Here is a 25,449-nt window from a genome sequence, read left to right as displayed (position 1 = left end):
TTAGCTTATCATTAATTTACAAAGTATTCTATTCTATTCTATTATTGTTGATATACATCAAAAAAACATTAAGTTAAAGCTGAGATGTTTATGTTAACGTGTTGGAGCAGAGGCAAGCGTAAGTGGCTTTTTACAGATTCATAATCTACAGGTTGTGCATTGATTGATAAAAACCTAAGCCATTAAAAACGACTGAAACAATGCCCCGAAATGTGCCACCTCCTTGCGCACACCCGACCAGCCTATCTCTCTTCCTTTGTCACGTGAACTCGCGCGGTCGCGCGCAGGGCACGCCAAATGCGCAGCACCATAGCAGTTCAAGCGTCTTCAGATAGCAGGCATGGTCGCTGACAGGCTGCTTCTCCCGTGCCCCATCAGCCAGGTAACATACAGATCAAGCAAAATCTTACAGTTTGCCCTCTAAGCCCAACATGTAATAATTTTGTTGTGCAGTAAAATGTCTCATTCAGCACCAAACAAGCATTTTTGCCGACTGGTCACCTGATAAACTAGTTAGATGAAGCTAGATAAAGTTTTACGCTGTAGCCCAAATCAATGACAAATAACGTGACGACCACATACAAATAATTTCGGTAGATTTATGTGTTAAGAAGAACGTTTTCTGTTGTATATGTTTTGTTAGGCAACATGTAGGCCTATTAACATTCATTTGTGACAGAAGAAACGGGAAGTTCCCCATTACCTGTGAAAAATGCCCATCTGCATTCATGTAATGACAACAGTCAGTAGCCCACTATAACTCCTTCTCGTACTGTTTGGTCTCTTTATTGTCTTACAGATCAAGTAAAATCGTACAGTTTGCCCTCTAAGCCCAACGTGTAATCATTTTGTTGTGCAGTAAAATGTCTTACAGCATCAAACAACAAGCATTTTTAGCCGACTGGTCACCTGATAAAGTTTTACGCTGTAGCCCAAGTCAATGACGGATAACGTGAGGACGACCACATAGGCTACAAATAATTTCGGTAGAGTTTGCAATTGCAAATATGTGTTAAGACGAACGTTTTCTGTTAGGTTTTAGTTTTTGTTAGGCAACATAAATTAACACATTTTGGTCTCTTTGTTGTCTTAATTGTATATTGATTTACTAATTGCAGCACAAGTCAAATTTCATTCAACATGTGCGTGTCATTTTTTTTTATAATTAAGTGTTCCACGTGCGCTAAAAAGTGCCCCCCCCCCCCCCCCCCCCCCTCCTGAGCACCTGCCCCCCAAAATGTCTGTGCACGCCACTGCACACACACACACACATGGACAGACACAGCAACAGGACAATGACACTAAACAAAATTCTAAATTGAAGAAGTTCCAATAATCATGTTACATTCATTTTTTATTTTTTTTTGCTGGTTGTTGATTGTTTTGTTTGTTTGTTTGTTTGCAGGAATAACTGAGTCTGGGCTCCCACAGAACAGGACTGATATGCAAGTGAATAGAAACCGGAGACAGGTACAGCACATCTGCTTGATCTGTTATCGTGAATGAGGTCTTTTAATGCCAGAGGGAAGAGTGCCACTAGCCACCCACCCATCAACACCACTTAGTAACTATTTGACTTATGGAAGATTGCTGGCAACTTGTTTCATTAGAATTTACCTGACTGTCATCATAGCCATGAGATTGCTGTTAACTAACAAACTGATGGTTTTACCCACTGAACAAAGACTATGAAAATAACACACCACTTTTCCACCAGAAATTTAATCAGAACAGATATTAGTGCTGAAACTTTTCTTAATTCTTCACTTTCTTTCATAAAAAACGAATGTTTTTGTGCATGCGCAACGCATAATTGTTGTCACATATCGTACAGGGTGGGAATAGGGTCATAGCCCAGCTGTGTGGCCAAGGCTAATTTTACCACCATGGTAAATACTCTGGAATATTTGGTAACGCTTTAGAATAACATGTGCTTATTAGGTGCATTAACAGTGCAAGCAGTTAACAATTCATTACTAACAGTTAGTTAACTGTTGTTATCCTTTAATAACATTAACTAACTGTTAACATGCAGCTTGTAAGTGTTAATAAGCAGCCTTTTAAGTTACTTACAAGCATATTTGTTAACAGTTGTAAGTGTTAACAAGCAGCTTGTTAATGCTTGTTAATGGTGTAGAAGACAAAGAGGTGGATAACTAATACACTTATAAGAACTTTCTTACCTTGTAGTAAATTTTGCAGTCCCCCAATCTAAAGCAAGGACCATGTAGCGTTTAGCTCCACAAGCCCGACCTTCTATATCTACTGTATCTATCTATCTAGCTTGGTTTAGCTGTGAGAAATGCACCTTCAAAATTGCTGCAGCAAGCAGGAATCAACCCCGGTCTCCTGCGTCATAGAGTGACCTCTTACTTACTGAGCTACATTCCTATCTGTGTTTTGAAAGAAAATGTTCATCTTGATACCGATAATGTTCTATATCTATACCATAAATCTGCTTCAACATCCTGTAGGTTTTCCAAGGTGGTCTCTCATCCATGCACTAACCTAGCCCACACCTGCTAGTAATTCAGCAGACAGGGTATCGTTGGTCTGGCAGGTGTTATTATACTATGTTCATGACTAAACATGTCCTCTTTGTTAATGTTTATTTCAGATTGAGGATGGGGATCTGTGCTATGCTTCACTGGATCTTCCTATTGTGAAAAACAAGCAAAAACAGAATAAGAGAACTCATAACTCTGATTTCACTACTTACTACCAGGTCAGATTTCATAGACAGTAGGCCTATCCTGGACAGTAAACTGCCCTCTCTGTGGTTTGTTAGTGAGTGCTAAATCCCTCTGATGGGATTTCTTAAACAAAAATACTGGGCAGCATAAAAATAATTCATTGAAGTGTTTATTTCTGCAATAATGTCTACCTTTGAATGGATGGTGGCTTGTCCTGCCCCTGAAAATTTTCAAATATCCAGTGATGCATTGGAATGCTGTGCCATTTTAGAAAAAATAGAATTAGAATAGAATAGGTGTTTGTTGTTCTATTGTTCTTCTTTATGCAGTAGCATGTAAATACATGTTGTCAGTGTTTTTTGCTCTCTCTCAATAACTCAAATTCAGTCATTCATTCAGTTATCAGATATAAGTAAGTATTTTATTTATATAGCGTATTTTCATGCACACAAAGCACTCCACACACATATCTTGCCAGATGGATCAGCTAGAGAGACACAAATGTGGCCTTTACTAGGCAACCATTGTGGTAGGCCTACTTAAAACGGATAGTAAGACAACATTTCTCAAACAACCTTTATGATTTATGACACTCAAATAGGAAGGGTCCTGTGGGGGGAGTCATGACTGACAGACCACACAGTGATACTTAACACACTACTACACGAGATGTGGTGCACTGCCCACCCAGTCACTCAGCCACAGCCAGCTGTAAATGCATGCAAAACAGCAGCTGTAGTGTATGACAAGAAACCAACCAGTCAAACCAAACCAGACCAGCAGCCTGTCTTTATACTCATAGTACTTCAATGACCATGACATGACATGACCATGACATGACCTCTGATAGCACACACAAAGGGCTGTTTGTGTGGAAACTTTTGCACTAAAAGGTTACACTAGTCTGGCTATCTTCAGTGATCTCTCTCCCCTGTGCAGACAAAGGCAAAGACAGGAAACCACAATCACCTCCCTGCTTTCTGCTGTCCTCTACAGAAACGCAGCAATCTTTCTCGTTGTCACGCTGTACTCTTACACTCTAAAAAATACTGGGTTATTTTCTCAACCTAAACGTTGGGTTGAGGCTGTCAGGTAATTTTGTGGGGTTGTTTTTACTCATGTTGGGTTATTTTCTGTAACCCAGCTTGTTGGGTTGATAGTTTGGGACAGTGCCCCTCCTCTCTCCCACCTGACGTGGAGTACACTACCCAGCACTGGGTGACTTTAACACAGCTGCATAGTTATTTGAGAGTTCGAAAAAACATCGTTATTCTTCCAACCGTCCAGTCCAGCAGCTGTCAACATGCAATGGAAATCAGGCGATTTCGTAAGGTATGTATCTTTACCTTTTTTTCTTTTTATCCCGACGGATTTTAAAAGTCCACCCAGAGACATGACACTTCATGATATGAATAGATATTCTGCCTGCCAATTTCGTTCAGCCTCAAGCAGGTTAGCTAACAATAGGGCTTATTCGCAAACACCGCCGCGGCCATATTGTTGATATGACATTCCAGTTCTATAGGCTATATTCTATGTGACAATCGCCTGTAGCGCGTAGATTTGAGCTGAGCAGAGCACAGTAGCCTAACGGCTTCATCTCGTCAATATAAGTAAATAAACGTATGGACCCATATCTAATAGCATTAAGTAAAGATCCGTCATTATTGTCAACTGTAAATTACCCCGATATTTATTTTTAGCCTAACTGTCTTGTTCATACATCGGCACACGTCGCAGCTGAAGGGGACAAGCGTTCAAGTCGCCTGAGTCAAGGTCGGCGAACTTATATTTGTTCCACCAACGACATCGTCTAACATTGCCATGATCGCAGAGAATAAAGTTGCATCTCATTGGACTGCAATTGTATCTTGCGTTTGCCTGTTGCTCACAACCTGCAGCCAAGGACTTTGCTAAGGTAGTTTAAAGTGGGTTAGCCAGTGATCGTTTTTGTCTGATAACTTCTACAGGAGGATCTATGATGCAACTACATGTCTGGCAGAAAGGGCTAACATATTCTCTGTAACATTTCCAAAATCCAAGTGAACAAAACACTAAACAAATCAGAAGTATCTACTGATATCTTTCTCCGCTGAGTTTGTTCCTACTATTTGCCACTTGCCGTGTCACTAAGACAAGCTGAAAAGGGCGCATCATGAATAAATATATTAGCCTTTAGGCTACTGTAAACGTTGGCTAACATTGCCTACCTAGCAATGCTATGCAAATGCAATTATGTCCAAAGGTAATCTATGGTAGGCGACTACATCAGGCTACTGCTGATGTCTCCGCATTGCATAGGGGCAGCTGTCTGCGCTGTCTAAAACGTATTTAACTTAAGCCCACAGAGGACAATATAATATAGTATTAATAATACAAATATAATAATGGCGATGTGAGGAGTTGGCTGTAAGTTTAGCCTAGGCTATTTATCATATGTAGCCAGTCTCTCCTGCGCTGACTACTTCTCAGTCTCATTCTCTTCTCGTTTTCTGACCATGTCAACATTGAGCAACGAAAATAAGGGAGATTTTCCGGGTTACTCACCCAAAATACAGGGGAATTTCAACATTCGTCTTTCTGTTGCTATCCCTCTGCTGAGAGCAAGAAGTCGTAGGACTACAAAACTGCTGCACTAATTAAACGAGGTGTGAAGCTAAGCTAGGTCTAATGAGATTGTCATCAAATCGTGCTCTCTCCCACACTGTTCTGATCACTCTCAAGCAAAACGATGCTTTAAAAACATATTTTCGCTGAAAGGGCAGGGGGTACAGGACAACAGTAAAGAGACGGCCAAGTCCGATGGGGCTAATGTTATGAAAGTAATAAAATATGGGATATTTTACGGGAAAATATTAAAACAGGAAGACACCTGGAAAAAAGTTGACAGTTAGGCTATGTTTCTGACAGTGGGTGAATCTAGGGCTATTTGCTGTTAGAACGGGCTGTATTGCTGTTGTTAGAACAGCCTGCACTGTAGCCTAGGCCTATTGCACAACATAGGCCTACCATCACGTTAAATTTTGTACAAATAAATAAATAGCCTACAGCGATCATACCGGTGCTGTCGCGCTTGTCAATTGACAGCTGCATTAAATAGACCCACCTGTGCATTTTCTATATCAACAAAATGGCCGCTGCGAACGTTATTACCTGATTATTACGTAGATCGAATAAGACCTTTCGCCTCAGAACGCGTACTGTCCAATCCTACGTTAGCAACGGTCGCCATCCAAGGAAGGTCTGTCAAACATTTTTTCGGTCATGCCTAAACGCTGCGCATACGGTACCTGCCACTCGGATACGAGATATCCAGAAAGATTGGAGGGTGGTGTCTGTTTTTTCCCCTTCCCCAAACCCAAAACCCAACATGAGAGATGCCTTAAGTGGATTAAACTATGTGGGAGACCGCATAGTCAGCTCAACCCAACGAAAATAAATAAAAATACCTACGTCTGCTCCAAGGTAAGTTGTTGATAGTACGAGCTAACTTGTCATCTCACTGTTTAGTTCATATAGTTCGACTAGATTTTATTATACATCGTTAAAAAGGTAATGTAGTTAGTATGTAATAACATTATATGCTAGCGTATGAAACCAGTGTTATGCTAGTGGGTGCCCAATGAACTAACGTAGCAGCTGTAACTGTAGCTAACTGCAGCAGACCAACAGTTAGCTATCTATCTATTCTGGTCTTGTCAAAACAATTAATTGATTGCACCATTTAACTTTTGCAAAGACAGCCTAGGATGTATCATTATAAATATGGCGAAACCATATATTTCTTGTTTTTAAAGAGCGGACATCTCTGTAACTCTTAGAAACAAGGACCAACGTGTTGTGTTATCATTGCAGCATTTCGTAAATGGGAGACCAACTCCGGATTATCCAAATCCCGTCGGCATAGCAACACCAGGCCAAACCAGAGACCTTGGAGGCTGCAGAAAGCCCCCAGCTAAACGGTAAGTATGTTAAAAAATACATAGAAATATGGCATTAAGAACATGTTATTTTGTTGTTATTTTTGCACAGATGGAAAAGTGATGGTGAGTCCTCCATCTCCCTCACTACTGATGAAGAAGAAGAGAACAATGCTAGTGACAAAGGTAAGTGATATTTATTGTTTGTGATATTTATTCCCCTCTAGTTGAGGTAGTAATTGAAAAAGAAAGAGTCAAGCTTGTTCTTCATTTGCTCCCATTTGGCCTCATCAAAGCATATCCGCTCCAGGTGGTAGTTTTGTACACACAGTACAAAGAAGTCACACCACTTCAAACCACTAATGCCAAGCTGGCCCATCACCTGGTAATAGTAGCAGTGGGACTCTTTTAGTTTGTACCTTCCATCTTCCAGCTTCGCAAGATAAGTTAAGGTTTCAAAGCTGTCTTTAGTAGGGCATTTTATCTCAAGAAGTCCATATTCTGGGCAGTTGCTCTGTCCTCCCTCTATTACTTTATAGTCTGGTGAAGCACCAAGGTGTGGGGCATGGGGATTTACAACAAACCCACAGGGTAACACAATATTGTTACTTAGTTTTGTGTATTCTGTTGCTGCTACACTCTCTAATTCCAAGCCCCTTCTCATAGCCTTGGTCTGCACTGCTGATTTGTGCTTAAGGCTTGTTGCAAGTTTTTCATAATCTGCTCTCCTAGAGCAGATTCTTTTAAAATCACTTGCTGTAAGACGCTGTGATCTAGCATCAAACCACAGAGTTGTTCTACTTTGAGGTTTGGTGTTGTATTCTAATAATTTACAAGCTGATAATGGCATTGTTAATTTGTTGTAGCGTTGCATGGCAATTTGACTCATTACTGTGGTGAAATGAGAGGGTTGGGGTGGTAAAGGGAAATCAGGAAATTCAGGTTGTTGGGCCGAAGATTCTCCAGCAGTAGGTATTTCTGTGTTAATAACAAGGGGAAGCTGTGAAAAAGAAAAGAAAAGTGATAAATATAATGAAATGGAAGGAGTTGATGTATGTATTTGTCTTTCCAGAGAATCTTCAGAGTCCAGAGTCTGAACACCAGGATACCCTGGAACAACAAGAACAACTGGAGAGAGTGAAGAAGTTAGAGGAAGAGAATGAAAAGTTAAGGGAGAAATTGGTTTTAAAAGAAAAAGAGATTGTAAGGTTGACAGTACACGTACACACACTCCGAAACAAGATGGTAACACCTGAACTGCTACAAGACAATCATAGCCCTAAAATGTTCCAATACAGCACTGGTTTTACATACGACCGCTTTAATCAGTTGTGCGCCCTATTTGGCATTCCAAAAGATCCTCTGTGCAGTCTACCGAAAAGTCCCATAGCATACATCAGAAAAGACAGAAGCACTGATGAGATGCCCATACGCAGCCAGCTGCTTTTTGTTTTAATGAAACTACGCAATAATGCAGATCTGCAAAACCTTTCCTTGTCCTTCAACCTTAGTGTACAAAGTGCTAGCAATATTTTCAATTCGTGGATCCATTACATGTACAACATACTAGGTGAATTGCACATTTGGCCCCATAGAAACATTATTGCACAGAACATGCCCACTAATTATAAGGAAGACTATCCAACAACATTTGCTCTATTAGACTGCACTGAATTAAAAATTGAACGCCCGACTTCTCTTGTTTTACAAAGCCAAAGTTATTCAAATTACAAAAGCACAAACACTTTAAAATCACTTATAGCGTGTGACCCCCGTGGCGCTGTGATGTTTACATCAACACTTTACACAGGCTCCGTGTCGGACAAGGAAATAGTTAAACAGTGTGGAATCATTCCACAGCTGGAAAGATTAATTGAGAAAGGGTACTTGCATAAGGGTGATGGTGTAATGGCAGACAAAGGATTTCTTATAGAGGATGAACTCAATTCAATAGGCATTCAGTTAAACATGCCACCCTTTGCAAAGTCCAAAATGCAGATGCCAGCTGGTGATGTTGTGGAAACAAAGCGTATAGCAAAGCATAGGGTGCATGTAGAGAGGGCTATTGCCAAAATAAAAAAGTTTAAAATAGTGTCACACAAAATTCCAAACACAAGACTGGGAAATATTAATCAGATTTGGTATGTGGTGAGTGTACTGTCCAATTTCCAGCCTCATATTTTGAAAAAGTAACAACTGTGAGTGTGATGTGTTGGTTGGCAATGTGATAAATAAGACTATGCTTATAGTATGTATATATGTATATATTCTCAATATAAGAACACATAATAAAACAAAAATTATAAACCTGGATACTGCATCTTTTTTTGGTTATTTCTCTCACCTGGTGGCTTAGACCACATCCCAAGGCATATTTCTGGCCTTTCACTTCTAGCTGAGGTGCATCTTTATCTACAAGGTAGCTGATAGGTGCATCTGTAATTTCCCTCAGCAGATCGAATATTTCTGGCCCTAGCATTTTCCTAAAAAAAGTTCACATGTACATTAATACATTGTTTGTTTGTAAATACAAGTTTTTGACAATGTGCTGAAGAGAGAAACATCTTACTTCTTGTGTGTGTAGGTATTGACAATTGGTTTCCTTTTTCTTTGAATTTTGGCCTTGGCAACCACTAAATTTACTACAGGTGTGGCTGCTATTTTGGTCCCTCTTGGTTGATGCCATGTTTGTGGAACACTTGTTGAAGCTACCTCTTCTTGTTTCGCACGCCAGAGGTCCAGCGTGTATACCAGACCCACAACATGGGCACAGTAACCTGGCAAGCTAATATAGAAATCCTTAGTTTCGGTTAGCTACGTGTGGCCACACACACTGTAGTGTACTTTTTATTTATTCATTCGCTCGTATGTGACACTACATTGTTAGAACAGTAGCCGTTAGTCTAACTTGTAGCCTAACGGTATCATTAACGTAAGTACAAGCACAGGCCTAAGTCACTATGTAACAGATATCAAAGATAGCTATTCATTTAGCTGATGCTTTAAGTGAAAGCGACCAGCTGTACTTTTTTTAACTTACCCTGCAGTACACGAACATGACTGGTCCACAATAGTATTACTAGTATATTGTAAAAAAAGTTGGTGAGGCTTCTCGTTTTTACATTGGGACCGATAGGCTTTAGCTCGGATTGTATCACTATCCCCCTCGTTTGTAAACTCTAAATTGTGAATATAGCCCTCCACAGCGAACTGCAAACCCTTTTGCCTTGCTCTCGATGATATCAAAGATGTATTTCTCCAAAATATTTCGCTTAATTCTTCATTAAAATCCTCCATACTCGGTCTCCCCCCTTGTTGTCAATGGTTGTTTACGGCTACTTCCTGGTTAATTCCGCAATGTTTGACAGACGTAGCAACAGTATCTAAGGTCTTAGAACACTTGCGAAAGGTCAATTGTGTCATTCATGCTAACTAACGTTAGCTAACATTAACTTACAATTACTGTTAATGTTAAATATAGCCTACACAAAGACAGACTCATAAAAACATAGTTCTTTGTTCACTGGGTATGAACTGCTGACAGAAACAAAACGAACTTTTACAACGAACTAAAATGAGCATACCAAGCTGGTTAACATTAGCAGACGACCATATAATGTTAGCTATCTAGAAGCTAATTAAATATGCTTCGTGGTGGCTGTAGCCTATGGTTGCAGCTAACGTTTGTCAGCTAATATTAGCTAACACAGTTGAAGTAATGTTATTCTCTTCACAAGCCACACGTATGGTAATAATAATGGCAAACAACATCTTATTAATTCATTCAGGGTAGCTTCATATTATAGCCATGTAGCATTAACTTGGATGTTTTTGGTTATAGCATTATCAGACAGTCATTACGTTACCCGGTAGCATCTAGTGCTACAAGTTATTATAACAACTCCATAGGTGGTCATGGTTTCCGAGTGTGTTGCGCTAATATTTTGTCTCCTGGTGGATTTTTAATGTTTGTCAACATCATTCAATGATAATGGTTCATGAAAGTCTTGATATAAAGTTCTGTAGCTGCTAAATAACAGTGATTAATGCACTCTTTTTTTTTTCTTTGATTCACAGGGATGACCCCCAAAACGGACGGTGGAATCTGCCTGCCTTCATTGAAGTATCACAAGCTTTTTCTAGCTATCTGTTCAAAAAATAAACTGCCAAATAAATAAATGTCGAACTGTTTTATTTCATTGCATGGCTATTGTTGCCCATTGGATGGATTTTAAAACATTATATTGTAACATTAATGATTTGCAAACATTTGTTTTAATTATTATCAATTAATAGTGATTGGATTAAGGAGGAAAATAAGATACTTTGAATAACCCACAAATTAGGTCAGCATAACCCAGAAATGACAGTGAAAATAATATAAATGCTGGGTTGTATAAGATAGCCTACCCAACAATTATGTAGGTTTAACCTAACAGTTTTGTTACGATAACCCAATGTTTGGGTTACACTATCAACCCAACTCATTGGGTTGACGGAACAACCCAATTTTCAGGGCTAATATAACTCAGTGCTGGGCTCGACCACTATTTACCCAGTGCTTGGGTTGAAATTGGGTTGTTTTTAACCCAATGTTTTTTAGAGTGTAGCTAGTGCTTTGCTTTGACATAGACTGTAAGGGGCTATTTAGAAAAAGGCTAATAAAAGTCAGCACGACGAGTTCGCTCAGCTGATCACAGGGACTGAAAACAGAATGATTTTCATTTTGGTTCGTTCTGAGCAAAAACATTATATTTTCGTTCCTGTTCCAGTGTTTCAAGGCCTCTGCTCTAAATGGTAACCGGTCATCATATCATTCATTTAAAAATGACATTGCCTTTTCAAATTGATTTATGACCAGTGGTAGCCTGGCGAGCCAGACCCACATTAAAATGTAGGGTCTGGGCACTCACCGTTCGCAGTGCTCAGTCCGAGGGGCGGAATAATCAGTTGTCTTTCAAATTCCCTCTGCACGCAATAGGACGCAATAGGATATTTGTTTTCAAGTAGCAGGGAATTCAAGCCAAACCGTTGCAACTCTGCCATCAATCATTATGTTAAGCCCACCAAACGACTCTATACACGATTTCAATGCCTGATTAAGTTTCGATTTCTGGAGCTCACAAGCCAACGGAGAGTTGCTAGACTAGCCCTGGCAGCAAATGTAATTTGCTGCCGCTAGGGGCGCGTCTAGATTTCTAGGCTAGACCAGTGGCAATATACTATAGGCTTTTTTTAGTGAAAATAGGGACAACATCATCATCAACCATCATCACCAACACTGGAACCCCCCAAGGTTGCATACTCAGTCCCTTCCTGTACACACTCTACACAAATGACTGCCAGAGTTCACTACCCAACACCACTTATTACAAATATGCAGATGACACAGCCATAGCAGGACTACTTACAGACAACAGTTCCATCACAGCTTACCACCAGTCCATCACAGATTTTGCAATATGGTGCTCTGATAACTACCTCCAACTCAACATTGACAAGACAAAAGAACTGGTCATTCATGCATCAAAATCACCCCTTGGACTCACTCACATCACCATCCATGGCCAACCAGTTGCACAGGTCAGCACTTTCAAATATCTTGGTCTCACCATTGACAATAAGCTTAACTTCAATGAACATGTCACCATCACACAGAAACGTGCACAACAGAGACTGTATGCCATACGCAAACTAAGATCACTGAATGTTGCCCCCCATCTCCTTCTGCTACTCTACAAAAGCATCATCCAACCACTTCTACTCTATTGCTCCCCCTGTTTCTTCACCATACTAAATGTCACCAGCAAGAACAAACTCATTAAAATCTCACACTTAGCATCCAAGATAATACAGCTCCCCACCCCCAGCCTCACTGATGCAAATGACGCAGTCACCACACGCCTTGGACGCACCATAGCAAGCAGCCCTGACCATCCCCTGAACCGTTTCTTTACCCTACTCCCATCTGGCCGCAGATACAGAGTCCTGGACTGGAAAAAAGCGCACTTTAAGAAAAGTTTTATACCTTCAGCAATCACTGCACTAAACAAACTCCTATGACAATCATCCATCCCCCCTATTCTTTTGTGTTTTGTGTTGTCTGTACTGTCCACCTTTTTGCTTATTTGGTGTTGAGGAGGGAGATAAACTTGGGAGAGGGGGGTATGGGGTGTGTTATATGTTATATGTCATGGGGTGTGTTATGTGATATGTTATATGTTATATGTATGATGCTGTGGATATCCTGCATGGAATATAATAAGAAATATAGCCGCAAGTGGCAATGGCGGGCCCGAGCACCTCTGGTCCGCAACCTGTGACATATCAGAATCCCACAAAGCACTGACGCGGTGCATTTGTGAGATGTACATATTTGGTGCGTGTGCTATTTGTTGTTGCATGTAATTTTCTGGCATTTTCTTGCTTGGCCAGGTGGGGTCGCTATGCCAGGCAGGCCCATTGGGTGGCTGGATGTCATCATAATCATAATATTTAATAACCTGAGAAGTTTCAGGCCATTCATTCAAAGCGTAGAACATTTCTGACACACTTCCTGCTTGTCCAGATGGTGGCGCTATGCTAGGCATGGGAATTACACATGTTAATATCATCAGAATATTGATATCCAATATTTCATAAAGTTTGAGATCAAACAGTAAATGCATTGCACATTTCTGGCACATTTCTCACTTGGCCAGGTGGTGGCGCTATGCCAGGCAGGCCCATTAGGTGTCTGGATATCATCATAATCATAATATATATTAACCTATTAAGTTTCAGACCATTCATTCAAAGTATAGAACATTTCTGGCACATTTCATGCTTGGCCAGATGGTGGCGCTATGCTAGGCATCTGAATTACACATGTGAATATCATCACAATAATGATTTCCAATATTTTATACCTACCAAGCTTCATATTAATAAGTTGAGGCATTAACAATTTCTGGCACATGTCCTGCTTGGCCAGGTGGTGGCGCTATGCTAGCCATCTGAATGACATATGTGCACATCATCACAATAATGATTTCCAATATTGTATAACTACTAGGTTTCAAATAAATCAGTTAAAGCATTGCCCATTCTGACACATTTCCTGTTTGGCCAGGTGGTGGCACTATGCCAGGCAGGCCAATAGGGTTTCTGATTATTCTCATAATCATAATATCTATGAACCTGAGAAGTTTCAGACCATTCAATGCACTTTGACTTTATGACACATTTCCTATTGATGTGCAAGATATTAAAATCATAGAATATTACAACATATCAAAAATCCCTTTACAATTTAACATCAGCGTCATCTTGCCATCATATTTGCTAAATTTCACATGAATCTGACAAACCGTCTAGGAGGAGTATGTTCAAAACTATCATGTTTTCTTGTCATTCTTTTTGTTGCCAGTGGGTGGCGCTATGCCAAATATGGATTATGAGCTTGTGAATATTGTCATTACCATGGTATTCAATAACCTGTGAAATTTAAAACATTTCAAGCCATGCATGGTAAATTAAGACACATTTATTGTTTATGTGGAAGGGTATTAAAATTCATAGTTTCGCCATTTTGTCAAATTACAACATATCAAAAAAGCTTCACAATTTAGAATCAGAAGCATATTGGCATCATGTATACCGACTTTCACATGAATCAGATCAACCGTCTAGGAGGAGTACATTAAAATGTGTCATGTCCACAACGTACAAAATCCCAATTACCTCACTTCCTGTGGGCGTGGCTAATGGCATGTTAATAATAAAAAGTTGATTGTTTTTGGGAGTTACACACACCCACCAAATTTGGTGTGTGTATCTAAAACTAACCACAAGTCACAGTGACATAAGGGGGCGCTATGGAGTTCCTGGGCCAAGCCCAGTGCCAAGGCTTTTCCCCTGTGTGTTCACGGTACCTCTTGATGTGTGTGCCAAATTTCATGCGTTTTTACCAATGGGAAGCACCTCTTTTGGCATCACAATTCAGCACATTTTAGTCCGCACAAAATCCCAAATACCTCACTTCCTGTTGAGCGTGGCTAATGCATTGTACATATGAAAGTTGTTCATCTTGGGGAGATACACAACTTCTAGCTGAAAGTATGTGCCAACCACTGGATCAATCACCAAGGGGGCGCTACTGAGTCCCTGGGCCACGCCCGGGGGCCAAGCCTTTATGCCTGTGTAGCCATTGTGATACCAGATGTGCGTGCCAAATTACAAGACTTTTCTTCCATGTTAACCACCTCAAAAATAGCAAAAAGGTGAACAAATAATAACTAGAAATGCAATTCCAAGGAATTACCAGTGCATGAAAATGCTAAAGTTGTGATGTAAAATATCATGTATAGTAAAAACAGATAATACAGAGATGGTTACTACGGTGATGCTAGGATAGACATGGTGGTTGCATAACTTAATAAAAATTGAAAGTTTAAAAGTAGACTGTTTAAAAGCTGAATGTAGATAGTTTAAAAGTTGTTAATAGACAGTAGATAGTTTAAAAATTGTTGATAGACAGCTAGTTTAATAGATAGTTTAATGATAGTTTAAAAGTAGACCGTTTAAAAGTTGAAGGTAAATAGTTTAAAAGTTGTTGACAGACTGGAAGTTTAATGAATGTTGATATTCAAATAGTTTAATGGCTGTGTATAGGTAGATATTTGACGATAACTGAAAGTTGGAATGGCTCTAATATTTGCTAGCAGTTATGCTAAGATTTTTAACTATGCTAACCATGTTACTTAGCTAATGTTATATAGTAGTGCTAGCAATGCTAACTTTTTCTAGCAGTTTTGTTAAACATGCTAACTATGCTAGCAATGTTAACCATGTTACTTAGCTAACTTAACTAAAGTTTTCTAGCAGTTTTGCTAAACATGCTAACTATGCTAACAATGTTAACATGCTAACTATATTAACCATATGACTTAGCTAACCTAGCTTATCATTTTTAGTAGTTATGCTAATTAACATGCTAACAATGTTAACATGCTAACCATGTGAGTTAGCTAACCTAGCTAATCATTTTTAGTTGTTATGCTTACTATGCTAACTAACATGCTAACTATGCTAACTATGTTAACCACGTGACTTAGCTAACCTAGCTAATCATTTTTAGCAGTTTTGCTAAAAATGCTAACAATGTTAGCGATGCTAACATGCTAACCATGCTAACTAGCTACAGTGGGTAGGAGTCATAGTTGATGACAAGTGTTGACATAGTTGATGACAAGTTAAAAGTTGTTGATAGACAGCTAGTTTAATAGATAGTTTAATAATAGTTTAAAAGTAGACTGTTTAAAAGTTGAATCTATATAGTTTAAAAGTTTAAAAGTTGAATGTAGATAGTTTAAAAGTTGTTGATAGACAGCTAGTTTAATAGATAGATAGTTTAATGATAGTTTAAAAGTAGACCGTTTAAAAGTTGAATGTAAAAAGTTCAGTAGTTTAATGGGTTACATTGTTTAACAGTGGATTATTGTAGTGAGGACTTTTATTTTGAAACAGTTTTGGGCAGCGGAAACAGTTGAATAGGATGTGTAGTCTTAATTGACCCAGATTGTATGCTTAAAGCCTGAGGCTGCAGGTGGCCTGAACACCTGCCATAGGATTCTAATTGCTTGATGGCCGTATTATGATGTCATAATCGGCAATGTTAAGTCTATGGGGATTTTTAAAAAGTTTTTCTTTAATAGTTTAAAAAGTATAAAAGTTTCAAAGTTGAAAAGACATACCAACCCGATCTGTTTGAAAACCTACGTTACAAAGTTTGAATGAAGTTTCTAAGTTAAACTGTTTTTGTTGGAAGTTAATCTAAAGTGGGTTGGAAAGACACTACGCTTCGTACAAGGACAAGACTGTAGGCTACAGTAGTTTACCGCAGAGAACGTCTAAGGGTAGGATGATTTCTGCATGACATGTAATTCCCATTTCCTCTTGAAGCCGAAATAAATCTGAGAATGTTTATCGGACATGCTTGTTTTTTACTGCAGGTAGGCTACGTTAATCCAGTGTTTCCCATACATGGACTAATCTGTGGCGGGGCGCCACGATGAATATTCTACGTTTAATTTAATTTAATTTAAATTAAATATAAGGTCAAATCCTTGCATTGCCATTGTGCTGCGCTTTTTACGCATGCAGCCTTTCCTTGCCCCGCCCCGCTCTCTCTTGTAGCCCGCTGCCACTCCTCTGCATGTGCATTTAACAAAATATTCACGATTGTTGGAAGGATTGTTGTTGCCACATAGAAGCATTGCATAGAAGACGTCTGGCTAAATTGCTATTAAATCCGCTTAGCATCGTGACCATGCTGCGCAAATTTGTTCAAAACTGCTGCATTGAAGTGAACTCTGCTAAGGTCTTATCACAACATAGTAGGCTACATTGAAGAGACTAAACTAAGTTAAGTTATGAAATCAAGCAGTATCTCAAAGCTAACGTTAGAATACTGTTTGGATGTCGAATTTAGCATGCTTAGCCTACTTACAGCTGCTTGTCAATTTCGTTGAAGGGCTCATTTTATTGACTCTGACACTGAATGTTTGCAAAATCCCGATGTAAATGGAAAAGTGTTTTCCAAAATTCAAAAGTGCTTGTCCCAAGGAGAAGTACGAACCTTTATTTTAACTATGTAGAAAACGTTATGAATTGCATCCACACATCAGCAGCCTTTCAACTGTGTTACAATTGCAAGGGTTCCCTCAAACGTCTTAAAAAGTGACGGGCACTCAATTAGACCTATACACTACCAAGACGATCTTAATACCCCCCCCCCCCCCCCCAAGTCAGCTACCGCCACAAATTGAATCCAGTTCTGTGGGAAACACTGTAATCCTATCAATAGCAGAACGTAGGTAAAATAATGTTACCGTTAGCATGGTTGAGTGATGGAGGCCAATCTGATTATTGATGTATTTGTAGAAAACCATAAATGCGTTTATAGGCTACCAAGCAAATCGATAACAGCACTAATTGTATCTTTCGACTGTCATCTCATTTGCTTATGACCATAACCTAGGCTACTAACAGGAGCTAAGTGAGTTAGCCACAATACGTTCGCTACGTGATGGTTTTTTACTGTAATGGAAAATATATAGGCTACCTGAAAGATAACCTGTCTATGATGCATCCTAAACACCAGGCTGGGACATTTCTGCTCAAGGTCTCAAAAAGCATCTGAGTCAACGTTCATTCCCAAACACCCATACCCAGACGGCACACATAAATCTTACCGATGTCGGGGACACTAGGCTATAAATGATTAGATCTATAAAGACACAAGAAAGATGCCAGAAATATTTTCAATTCATTTTATTGAATGTTTAAAAAAGTCTGAATGATGAAAAAATGCAGAAAATGTTCCCCCAAAAATCAGGTTCTTCTCCTGCAAGAGACAAAAACAACAATTAATTCACCGCAACACTTTCATCTTTAAAGTCTACCCTTACCGACTGCTGTTAATTAATTTTCATAGATGCAGAGAACCACTACCGAGCTCGGAGAAATAGATTTCAAACCCATTAGCATTACCTCAGCTGATATTTCAATCAGGCAGAGGCGAGCTAATGCGTTACTTGGCTAGCGCGCTAACGCCGGCCAAAACACGAACTCTGGAAGTGACTACAGCTAATAGCCTAGCTCCCACTCCTCTCCATACAAAAACGACAGCCTTTCCTGGGTTCTCACGGTCAAATAATAACTTGCTATTCTTACACCCAAGCATATTGCTGTCCTTGTACCGGTAATCATGGATGCTGTAGTGTTAACATTTCGCCATAGCCGTTAGCTAGGTTTAACATATTTTCCAGTGTTAGCTCAACTAGCTAACGTGAATTAGTTCACAATGAAGTTGTAATTACCCCAAAACAGCTCTTTATAAAGTAATGTACACCAAGTTATGGCTTAGCCTAGCAGGCAAATATATAAACAGTCATACAATTGACACAATGCCTATTTTCTGACAATTTACATGAGTGAATTTACCAACCTGAAAATCGCTGCTCCAGGAGGCTGATCTGACGTGCCTGGCTGCCTGCTACACACGCAAAAAAAGAACAGATAGAGCGGGATCTGCGTTGGGTAGTAGGAACGATCAAAAGCCCACATACATGGAAGCTGGGGTAAAAAAAACAGATAGCGGGATCTGCTTTGGATAGTAGGAACGATCAAAAGCCAACATACATGGAAGCGACTTCAGGCCGATACCCCTGCGACATTATTATATGGGAGGATTCCATGCTGATCTGAAACCGACATCGGGCAGATGTATGTGTGCTGTCTGGGTATAGGCTACTTCAATCCTCTATTTTCAAAGGTGATTCAAGTAAGGAAGAGCATGGCTCAAAGTAAAGTAACTGAAACTACATAAATTCGTCAAAGTGAATAATTTGTGTCAACTCGCCACAATGTAGATTTATTAACGCACCCGTGATGATCTACATCTCCATTTAAACCAGATGTTTTAGAGTGCACGTTGAGATGTATTCAGGGCAGGGCTGTACCTACACATATTTGTTGCACGTGGGTGGTTGACATGACATGGCCTTTTTTTGGTCCAATGTGTCAAAGATAAGTAAATTATAAAAAGATATATCAAAAACTATGGTGATATTGTTCAGAAAATGCTGTTTTATATGAACATACAGAGCATTCATGGGATTATTCTTCCATTTTTTCACAATTTTCAGCCAAACCAGAAAAAGCTCATGTCCCAGTCACATTTCACAAATTTTGATTTTGAATAAAAACAAGAAAATGAATTCATTTTCTGTTTATTCAATCATATATTGATAACCCAGATGCCTACTTGTGAATCTGCTTGACTAAAAGTTCAGGCATAATATTGTGAAGCCACCCTTAACTAAAACACTTTGTCCCAGAAATGGATATCATATGGTGTGACGCCATATTATTTTTTTTTTTAAACGGGCAATTGTTTGGAGACCTTTGGGGAGTAGGGGTCCTCCTTCTTTCAGGAGGAAGAACAACACCTCAGAAGGACACTGAAAGTTACAAGGTGAGTTTTCTCTCTTCATGTTTTCAAAAAAATCAAGTATATCCGGCACTCCTGCTTCAGTTCCCTTTTGCATTGTCTTTTGGTGTAAACATGCCCAAATAAAATTACTTTTCAGTCAATATTACCTTTAAAACTATATTGTCATATTGCAGTTAGCATGTTTTTAGGATGTTAGCATAAAAGCACATTGCTTAATGTCATGCTAAGTACATGAAACCTCATATGGTGTGACCCCATATCATATAGTGTGACCGGGTTTTCTTGTCACACCATATGATTTATTTGTCACACTGTATGATAGAAACTGGATTTTCCTGCATAAATAATGTTTTTTCATACATATGTTTAACTCATAATTAAGTGTAATATATATTTTGACATATTTAACATGATTTAACATTTATTATTTAAGATGTGCAACTATTGCATGTATTGCGAATCACACACACATAAAACACAGAAATCACCCCCACACACACTGACTCACTCACTCACTCTACAGCCTTGGATACAAAAGATACTGTAGCGTCGGCGCAAAAAGACAGTGTTCGCGTTCTCCCGCGCAGGGGATCCTGGGATACGAGAGCGAACATTTGGGGGGTTTATGTCGTTATTCTCCTTAGTTTTGTGTGTAATGTTAGCGTCTTTATTGTAACATGTTTCCCTTTTAGTTCTCCCTCGTGTGTGATCCTTTTTGTGTGGGAGGCTGCGTCCTCCCCTGTATGTGTAGTGTGTGTGTCTGCTTGACCTGCCCCGTGTGTATTGTGTTCCGTGTCTTGGTCTTGGTCTTGGTCTGTCTTAGCTCTCGTTCCCAGCAAATAAACCTTTTGATTGGACAACTGTGTGTGTCGCTATCAAATCGTTACAATACATATTTGACATTCTAAATATCAATAGTAGTCTGAGAAAATAAATTCTGGTGTTAAAGAAAACAGTAATATTAATGTTGTCTGTAGCACTATAAGTAATTGCAACAATTTAATCTGATTATAATGCAGGAAAACTTTTTAAATTATCTAAATAAATTGTTGAATTTGTCTTTGAACAGATATAAAGAGAATAAACTCAAAGGGGAACGACAAACATTAAGATTGAAGCCCACCATTGAGAAGAGAAAAACTCAGGGAACCCAAGAGCTATACAATATTTGGTGGCATTCTGTTTTGCATAGTTGTGATTTCTGAAAGTGAACCTTTACATGATATACCTGTCTTAAACTGTCTTTTGTTGCTTGTGAAATACATATAATACACATTTTTGTATTAACAGATTGTTTTGTGGTGTTATTTATCGTGACACCATATCATTTGGTGTGACATCAAGAAATTATGAAAATAAAAAGGCTTTTGGGGTCTAAATCATACAAATCTCAATGGAACAGATAGAAAATAGGGTCAGCAAAAGTCACAAGCATTTTCTTTCTTTTATATCAAGGTATGTCAAAATGAATATGACGTTTATTGAAAGATTGAGGACATATGCCTTACTCTGTGTATTGATGAAGAAATATACCGTAAAATGTAATAAATTTGCACAAGGAAATGCTAGATCTTGATGAAGTAATGATAGAAGATTATAATACATTGCTCACATTAAAAACAAAATACCCCATTATAATTTTACAAACAATAACTTTCATGTCACACTATATGACAATTTTAGTCACTACCACAACTAATTAGTGAATAAATATGAATTTCAACAAAAAATCTAAAAGACCATACATATTTTTGGGAATGGAAGGGTAAGTACAACAGGTACTGTGATTTCCATGCCTAATATCTGAATTTTTTTTCAAGAACTTTTTTTCAGCCTAAAACGTCAACCACCCACGTGCTACAAAAATCATTCTTTGCGATGGATGATTTAGTACCAACGTTACACCGGTCAGATACAGTTCTATGGCTATTCCGTGAGACTGAGGCGCTTTTTGTTTGTTCGAAGTGCGTGTTTAGGGTGTGAGAGGGGAGTCGATGTGCTTTGATTCCAGCTTGGTAGTTGTAGTCTATGCGATTAAAAAACACGTGTGTGTGAAGTATCCAAACAATGATAACGCTTTCATTATGGCTGCTTTAGCCACAGACCTTGAGCTACTGTACAGTGGGTTGGGTTCCATTTAGAAGTGTCCACTTCATTCGCCCTTTCCGTGATTCACACAGCTACGTGAAATGTATTACTACTGATATGCAAAACTATTAACTTTTCGCCAAGAGGTGGCAGCCTGATACTGTAAGGTGTAAGCCATTGGTTCCAAAGGAGATTTTATTTGGGTCGCCAGCATAGCCTAGTGACAATCTGTGTTGTGTAATAGGCCTAGCATAGGGCCTACCTTATATAGCATATAGTTTGTTAACAGTCACGGTTTTGTCATAACTCCCTCTATGCATTTTTGCATTTAGAATAGCTCTAAAACCGGGGGGCAAACACGTCGCAGGGGGGGCGCCAGTGCGTGGATATCTCAATCGCAAAATTAAACAATATTTCTATCGGGCGCCTACCATGGACTAGGCTGGGTGAAAATCAAAAGATTGCGTCAAAAGATTGAGCTTAACCATGGACCTCATAGTTGCAAAATGCAAGGGAACATGAATCAGCATATTATTTGCACAAACAATAACGGACAGTAGCTCTTCAACTTTGCCTGTTAAAATGTGTATGAACAGTCTCGCAACGCATTTCATGAAGGCCCTTTTGGACATGTCAGTTATTTGCACCACTGGGTAAAACGGCATTTTATTTTAGACTACTGATATTTAATTTGTGCATTGACAATAAAGCTGAATATCATTTGAACTAGATGACTAAACTTATGCATATGTAGAAGAAGAAACATTCACAAAAATCCATGACATGACCTCTCTTCTTGATAGCTGTTGAAAACTGCATGGAACTGACAGGGATTGTTTTGTTTAATAATAAATAAATAAATACATTATGCTGCTACCTTCTGCTTTCCCCAAATACAATGTAGCATACATGTGTACCTTTCATCAGTCCAGTTGCAATGGATGGACTGTGATGAACTGCCCTACTTGAGATTGTTTAGAGATTTTAAAGGTTTTATAACAATGCTACAGATTTTTTGGCCCAGAAACAAATCTATTCACCTTTGCAGCGCCAGTAGGCTACTTTGTGTGCGGAATGTGTGCAAACACACATTCCAAACAAGCATACACAAAAGTTTCAAGAGTGGGGGATGGAGTAGAAGATGGAGACAAATTCATTAATATGATTTATTTTCGCGGAATGGATGTGCAGGACTGAGCGGCGGCCATATTTTGTACCGCTATGCAGTACATCTAGTTTGAAATGTTATCAGCAAAGTTGAAAGTGAAAACTTTATTTCACGGTGTGTTATGGCATGATATTAATATTTCATATGCACGAGGCCCATATAGCATCACAATGAATATGAAGATCATGTTAAAAGTTAGCTGGCAAAGACATAAATATGTAGGTTACATTGCAGGGATTAAAGTGAAAAAAAATCATTTGACTGAACTTTTTTCAGGCCATAAGTCATACGTTGTTCATATCTACCTATAGAGATAGCACCCCTTTTGCGGTCGCGACCTATTGGTTTTTAATGTACAAAAAGATGCAAACAGCAAAGTAAAGGGAGTATTCGCCTTATTCACACAGCGGCCATTGTTTAAACCAAAACGAGGCTACAGGGTACACTTACTCAGGCGCGCCTGCAGGTGTACGTCCGTACGCACTGTGCGTACCATCACTCAACAACGAGAGAAAATGTACCTTGTGTGTGTGTATATTCACACCATATTGGCCCACCTTACCTTTCCAACTATGCACAGTATCCCATTAGTTGCATGCCATCAGGCTATTTACAATTTTCTAAAGTAAAGTTAGTGAACACTTATTAAAATTAACGCGCACACATGTTTGAGCAGGAGAGAATACGCACGCAGGCACGCATAGGCTACTTTTTTTCTTTTACTCGGCTTTCTATATGGTTATCAGCACACGATGTTGAGCTAATTCACTAACTCAATTCATGGATATCACAAGTTTAAACAACGAAAACAGAAAGGATGGAGGCAGCAAAGCTAGAGCTATTTAAGATGGGCAAGAACAAGGTTGGCTAAGCAATTGGTGTGCTTGTCAGAACGACTGCATTACAGTCGTTTAAAGCCAGACGTTACAGTACGCTATAACACAACTAAAGGTAGCTTTAGCCTGTTGTTGCATTATTGCATGTGGATGTTGTGCTATGTAAGCACGAACCTAAAGGAAAAATACTGTCCACGCGTGAACGTTTTTTTTTTTCCCAGGGGGTTGGGGGGGGGGGGGGGGATGGGTGTGCGTACCATAGCATTAATTCCTGCAGGCGCCCCTGCACTTACTATATAATTAATGCCACCTACAGGTGAATGCATAGAACATAACAATCCTATGGTTTGTGTACCCTAGCCTCGTTTTAGCCGCCAATGGCCGCCATGTGAATAAGGCGAATTGAGAGTGTTCTTGATTGAGATTGAGTTTTCCTGATGAACAAAAATATATTTTAGTACCATCCCTGACCATTGCTGATTAGCCATTGCTGTTCTTTTCTACTGCAGCAATATTGTAGAAAGGCTTTAACACACTCTTATTTAATTACTTCAGGCCAAAAGTGTTTAAAGGGGAGATTTTTTTCTTGTTAATATGCAATTCAACACCAAGTAAAATCTATAAAATCAAGTTTGAAGACTTCCCGTTTCCTCATCAAAGTAACGAATCAGAACATTCTAGATATTGTTCATATTTCCATTTGTTGCCTCATCCGCATTTAATGAAAACATGGTAATTTTGAGTTTTACAGACAACTCAGTTTTCCAATGAGCAGCAATACTGTGTGTGCTCATGCAGGAGGTCTGCGCATTTGATAACGACAATCTGGAGACGGCGCTTTTGTCTTCAGCAACAGATTGTATAAGGTTGACAAGAGGTTGCGATATGGTTAAGGACATATGTGTTGCGCTATGAAAGAACATGCGTAGCCTACTTTCTAAACGTAAAAACGGTCAGCCATAGATAAACGTAGCCTACCTCTGTCGTGGTGGCTAGTTGCACCAGGTAGGGAAGATGTCCTGAAGTGCACGAACGTTAACCTTATGGCGGTCTTCTGATTGGTGGCGTGCTAAAACGTTTTCCTATTGCATCCATAAACAATTTTCTTGCAGCGAACCGCGCAAAAGCAAACCACTGGCACTTTAATTTCTTTACACCATGGCTTAGTTCTCCCCCGTTTCCAACAGCTGCACATCTGCATTTATTTTTTAACTTTTGACACCTGCCTTCCTTTAGCAACAACGCATCCATGACAGCTAGTGGCCTTGCCAAATAGACGCACACAAATCATGACGCTAATATGCGAGGTTCTGGTAGGCCTACTGGTTATGGTTTTGTGCTATAAATTAATAATATTTTATAGCAAAGTTTTAAGTTGACTATTTTAATTGTATGGTTATTTTTTGTCAACATACACTCACAACCTACTGTCGTTAAAAGTGAGGCCTAAGCAAAATAGGCTACAAGGCTGTCTGTGCGTCACAAACACGACTGACCCCCTTACTCGACACGATCAGTCAAAACCTTCCGTCGCAAATTGTGAAAAACATTGTTGTACATGTCATAACAGACGGGATAATAAATTGCATAGGCTACGGTTTATATTGCGTCGCTTTACACATAATGTTAGTTGCATTGATTAAAAACTGTAACAATAATAGTAGCCTACATCGGGTGGCATAGCAGGCTATCTATTCAAGTCATAGGTGACACCCAAAATGAATGACCTCCCCTGACAAGAGTTCGC

General features: G+C 39.2%; 2 protein-coding genes across 3 annotated transcripts in view; both read left to right on the top strand.

The window, feature by feature from the left end:
• Nucleotides 1-229: 229 nt before the first annotated feature.
• Nucleotides 230-25,449, top strand: part of LOC143134128 (uncharacterized) — a 40,119-nt gene continuing 14,899 nt past the window's right edge. Inside the window, exons 1-3 of the mRNA XM_076294255.1 lie at nt 230-382; nt 1,406-1,470; nt 2,618-2,725. The gene's annotated coding sequence lies outside the window, so the exon portion shown is untranslated. The remainder of the gene's footprint in view (nt 383-1,405; nt 1,471-2,617; nt 2,726-25,449) is intronic.
• LOC143134127 (uncharacterized) lies at nt 5,881-10,864 on the top strand. 2 transcript variants are annotated; one of them, XM_076294254.1, is made up of 5 exons: nt 5,881-6,158; nt 6,549-6,655; nt 6,726-6,799; nt 7,686-7,779; nt 10,691-10,864. In XM_076294254.1, exons 1-5 carry the CDS (start codon nt 5,958-5,960, stop codon nt 10,773-10,775), a joined length of 561 nt encoding a protein of 186 aa, XP_076150369.1. In that variant the 5' UTR covers nt 5,881-5,957; the 3' UTR covers nt 10,776-10,864. The 2 variants fall into 2 exon arrangements, with proteins under 2 accessions (XP_076150369.1, XP_076150368.1); XM_076294253.1 differs by lacking the exon at nt 10,691-10,864 and having other exon boundaries at nt 7,686-8,887.

Source organism: Alosa pseudoharengus, unplaced genomic scaffold, assembly GCF_046254945.1.
Source record: "Alosa pseudoharengus isolate Yale_2024_CS ecotype anadromous, Long Island Sound unplaced genomic scaffold, YU_APseudo_1.1 YU_APseudo_1.1_scf_2, whole genome shotgun sequence".
Classification (NCBI taxonomy): domain Eukaryota; kingdom Metazoa; phylum Chordata; class Actinopteri; order Clupeiformes; family Clupeidae; genus Alosa; species Alosa pseudoharengus.
The sequence above is the reverse complement of the archived record's forward strand: the minus strand, read 5'-3'. Positions and strand labels throughout refer to the sequence as shown.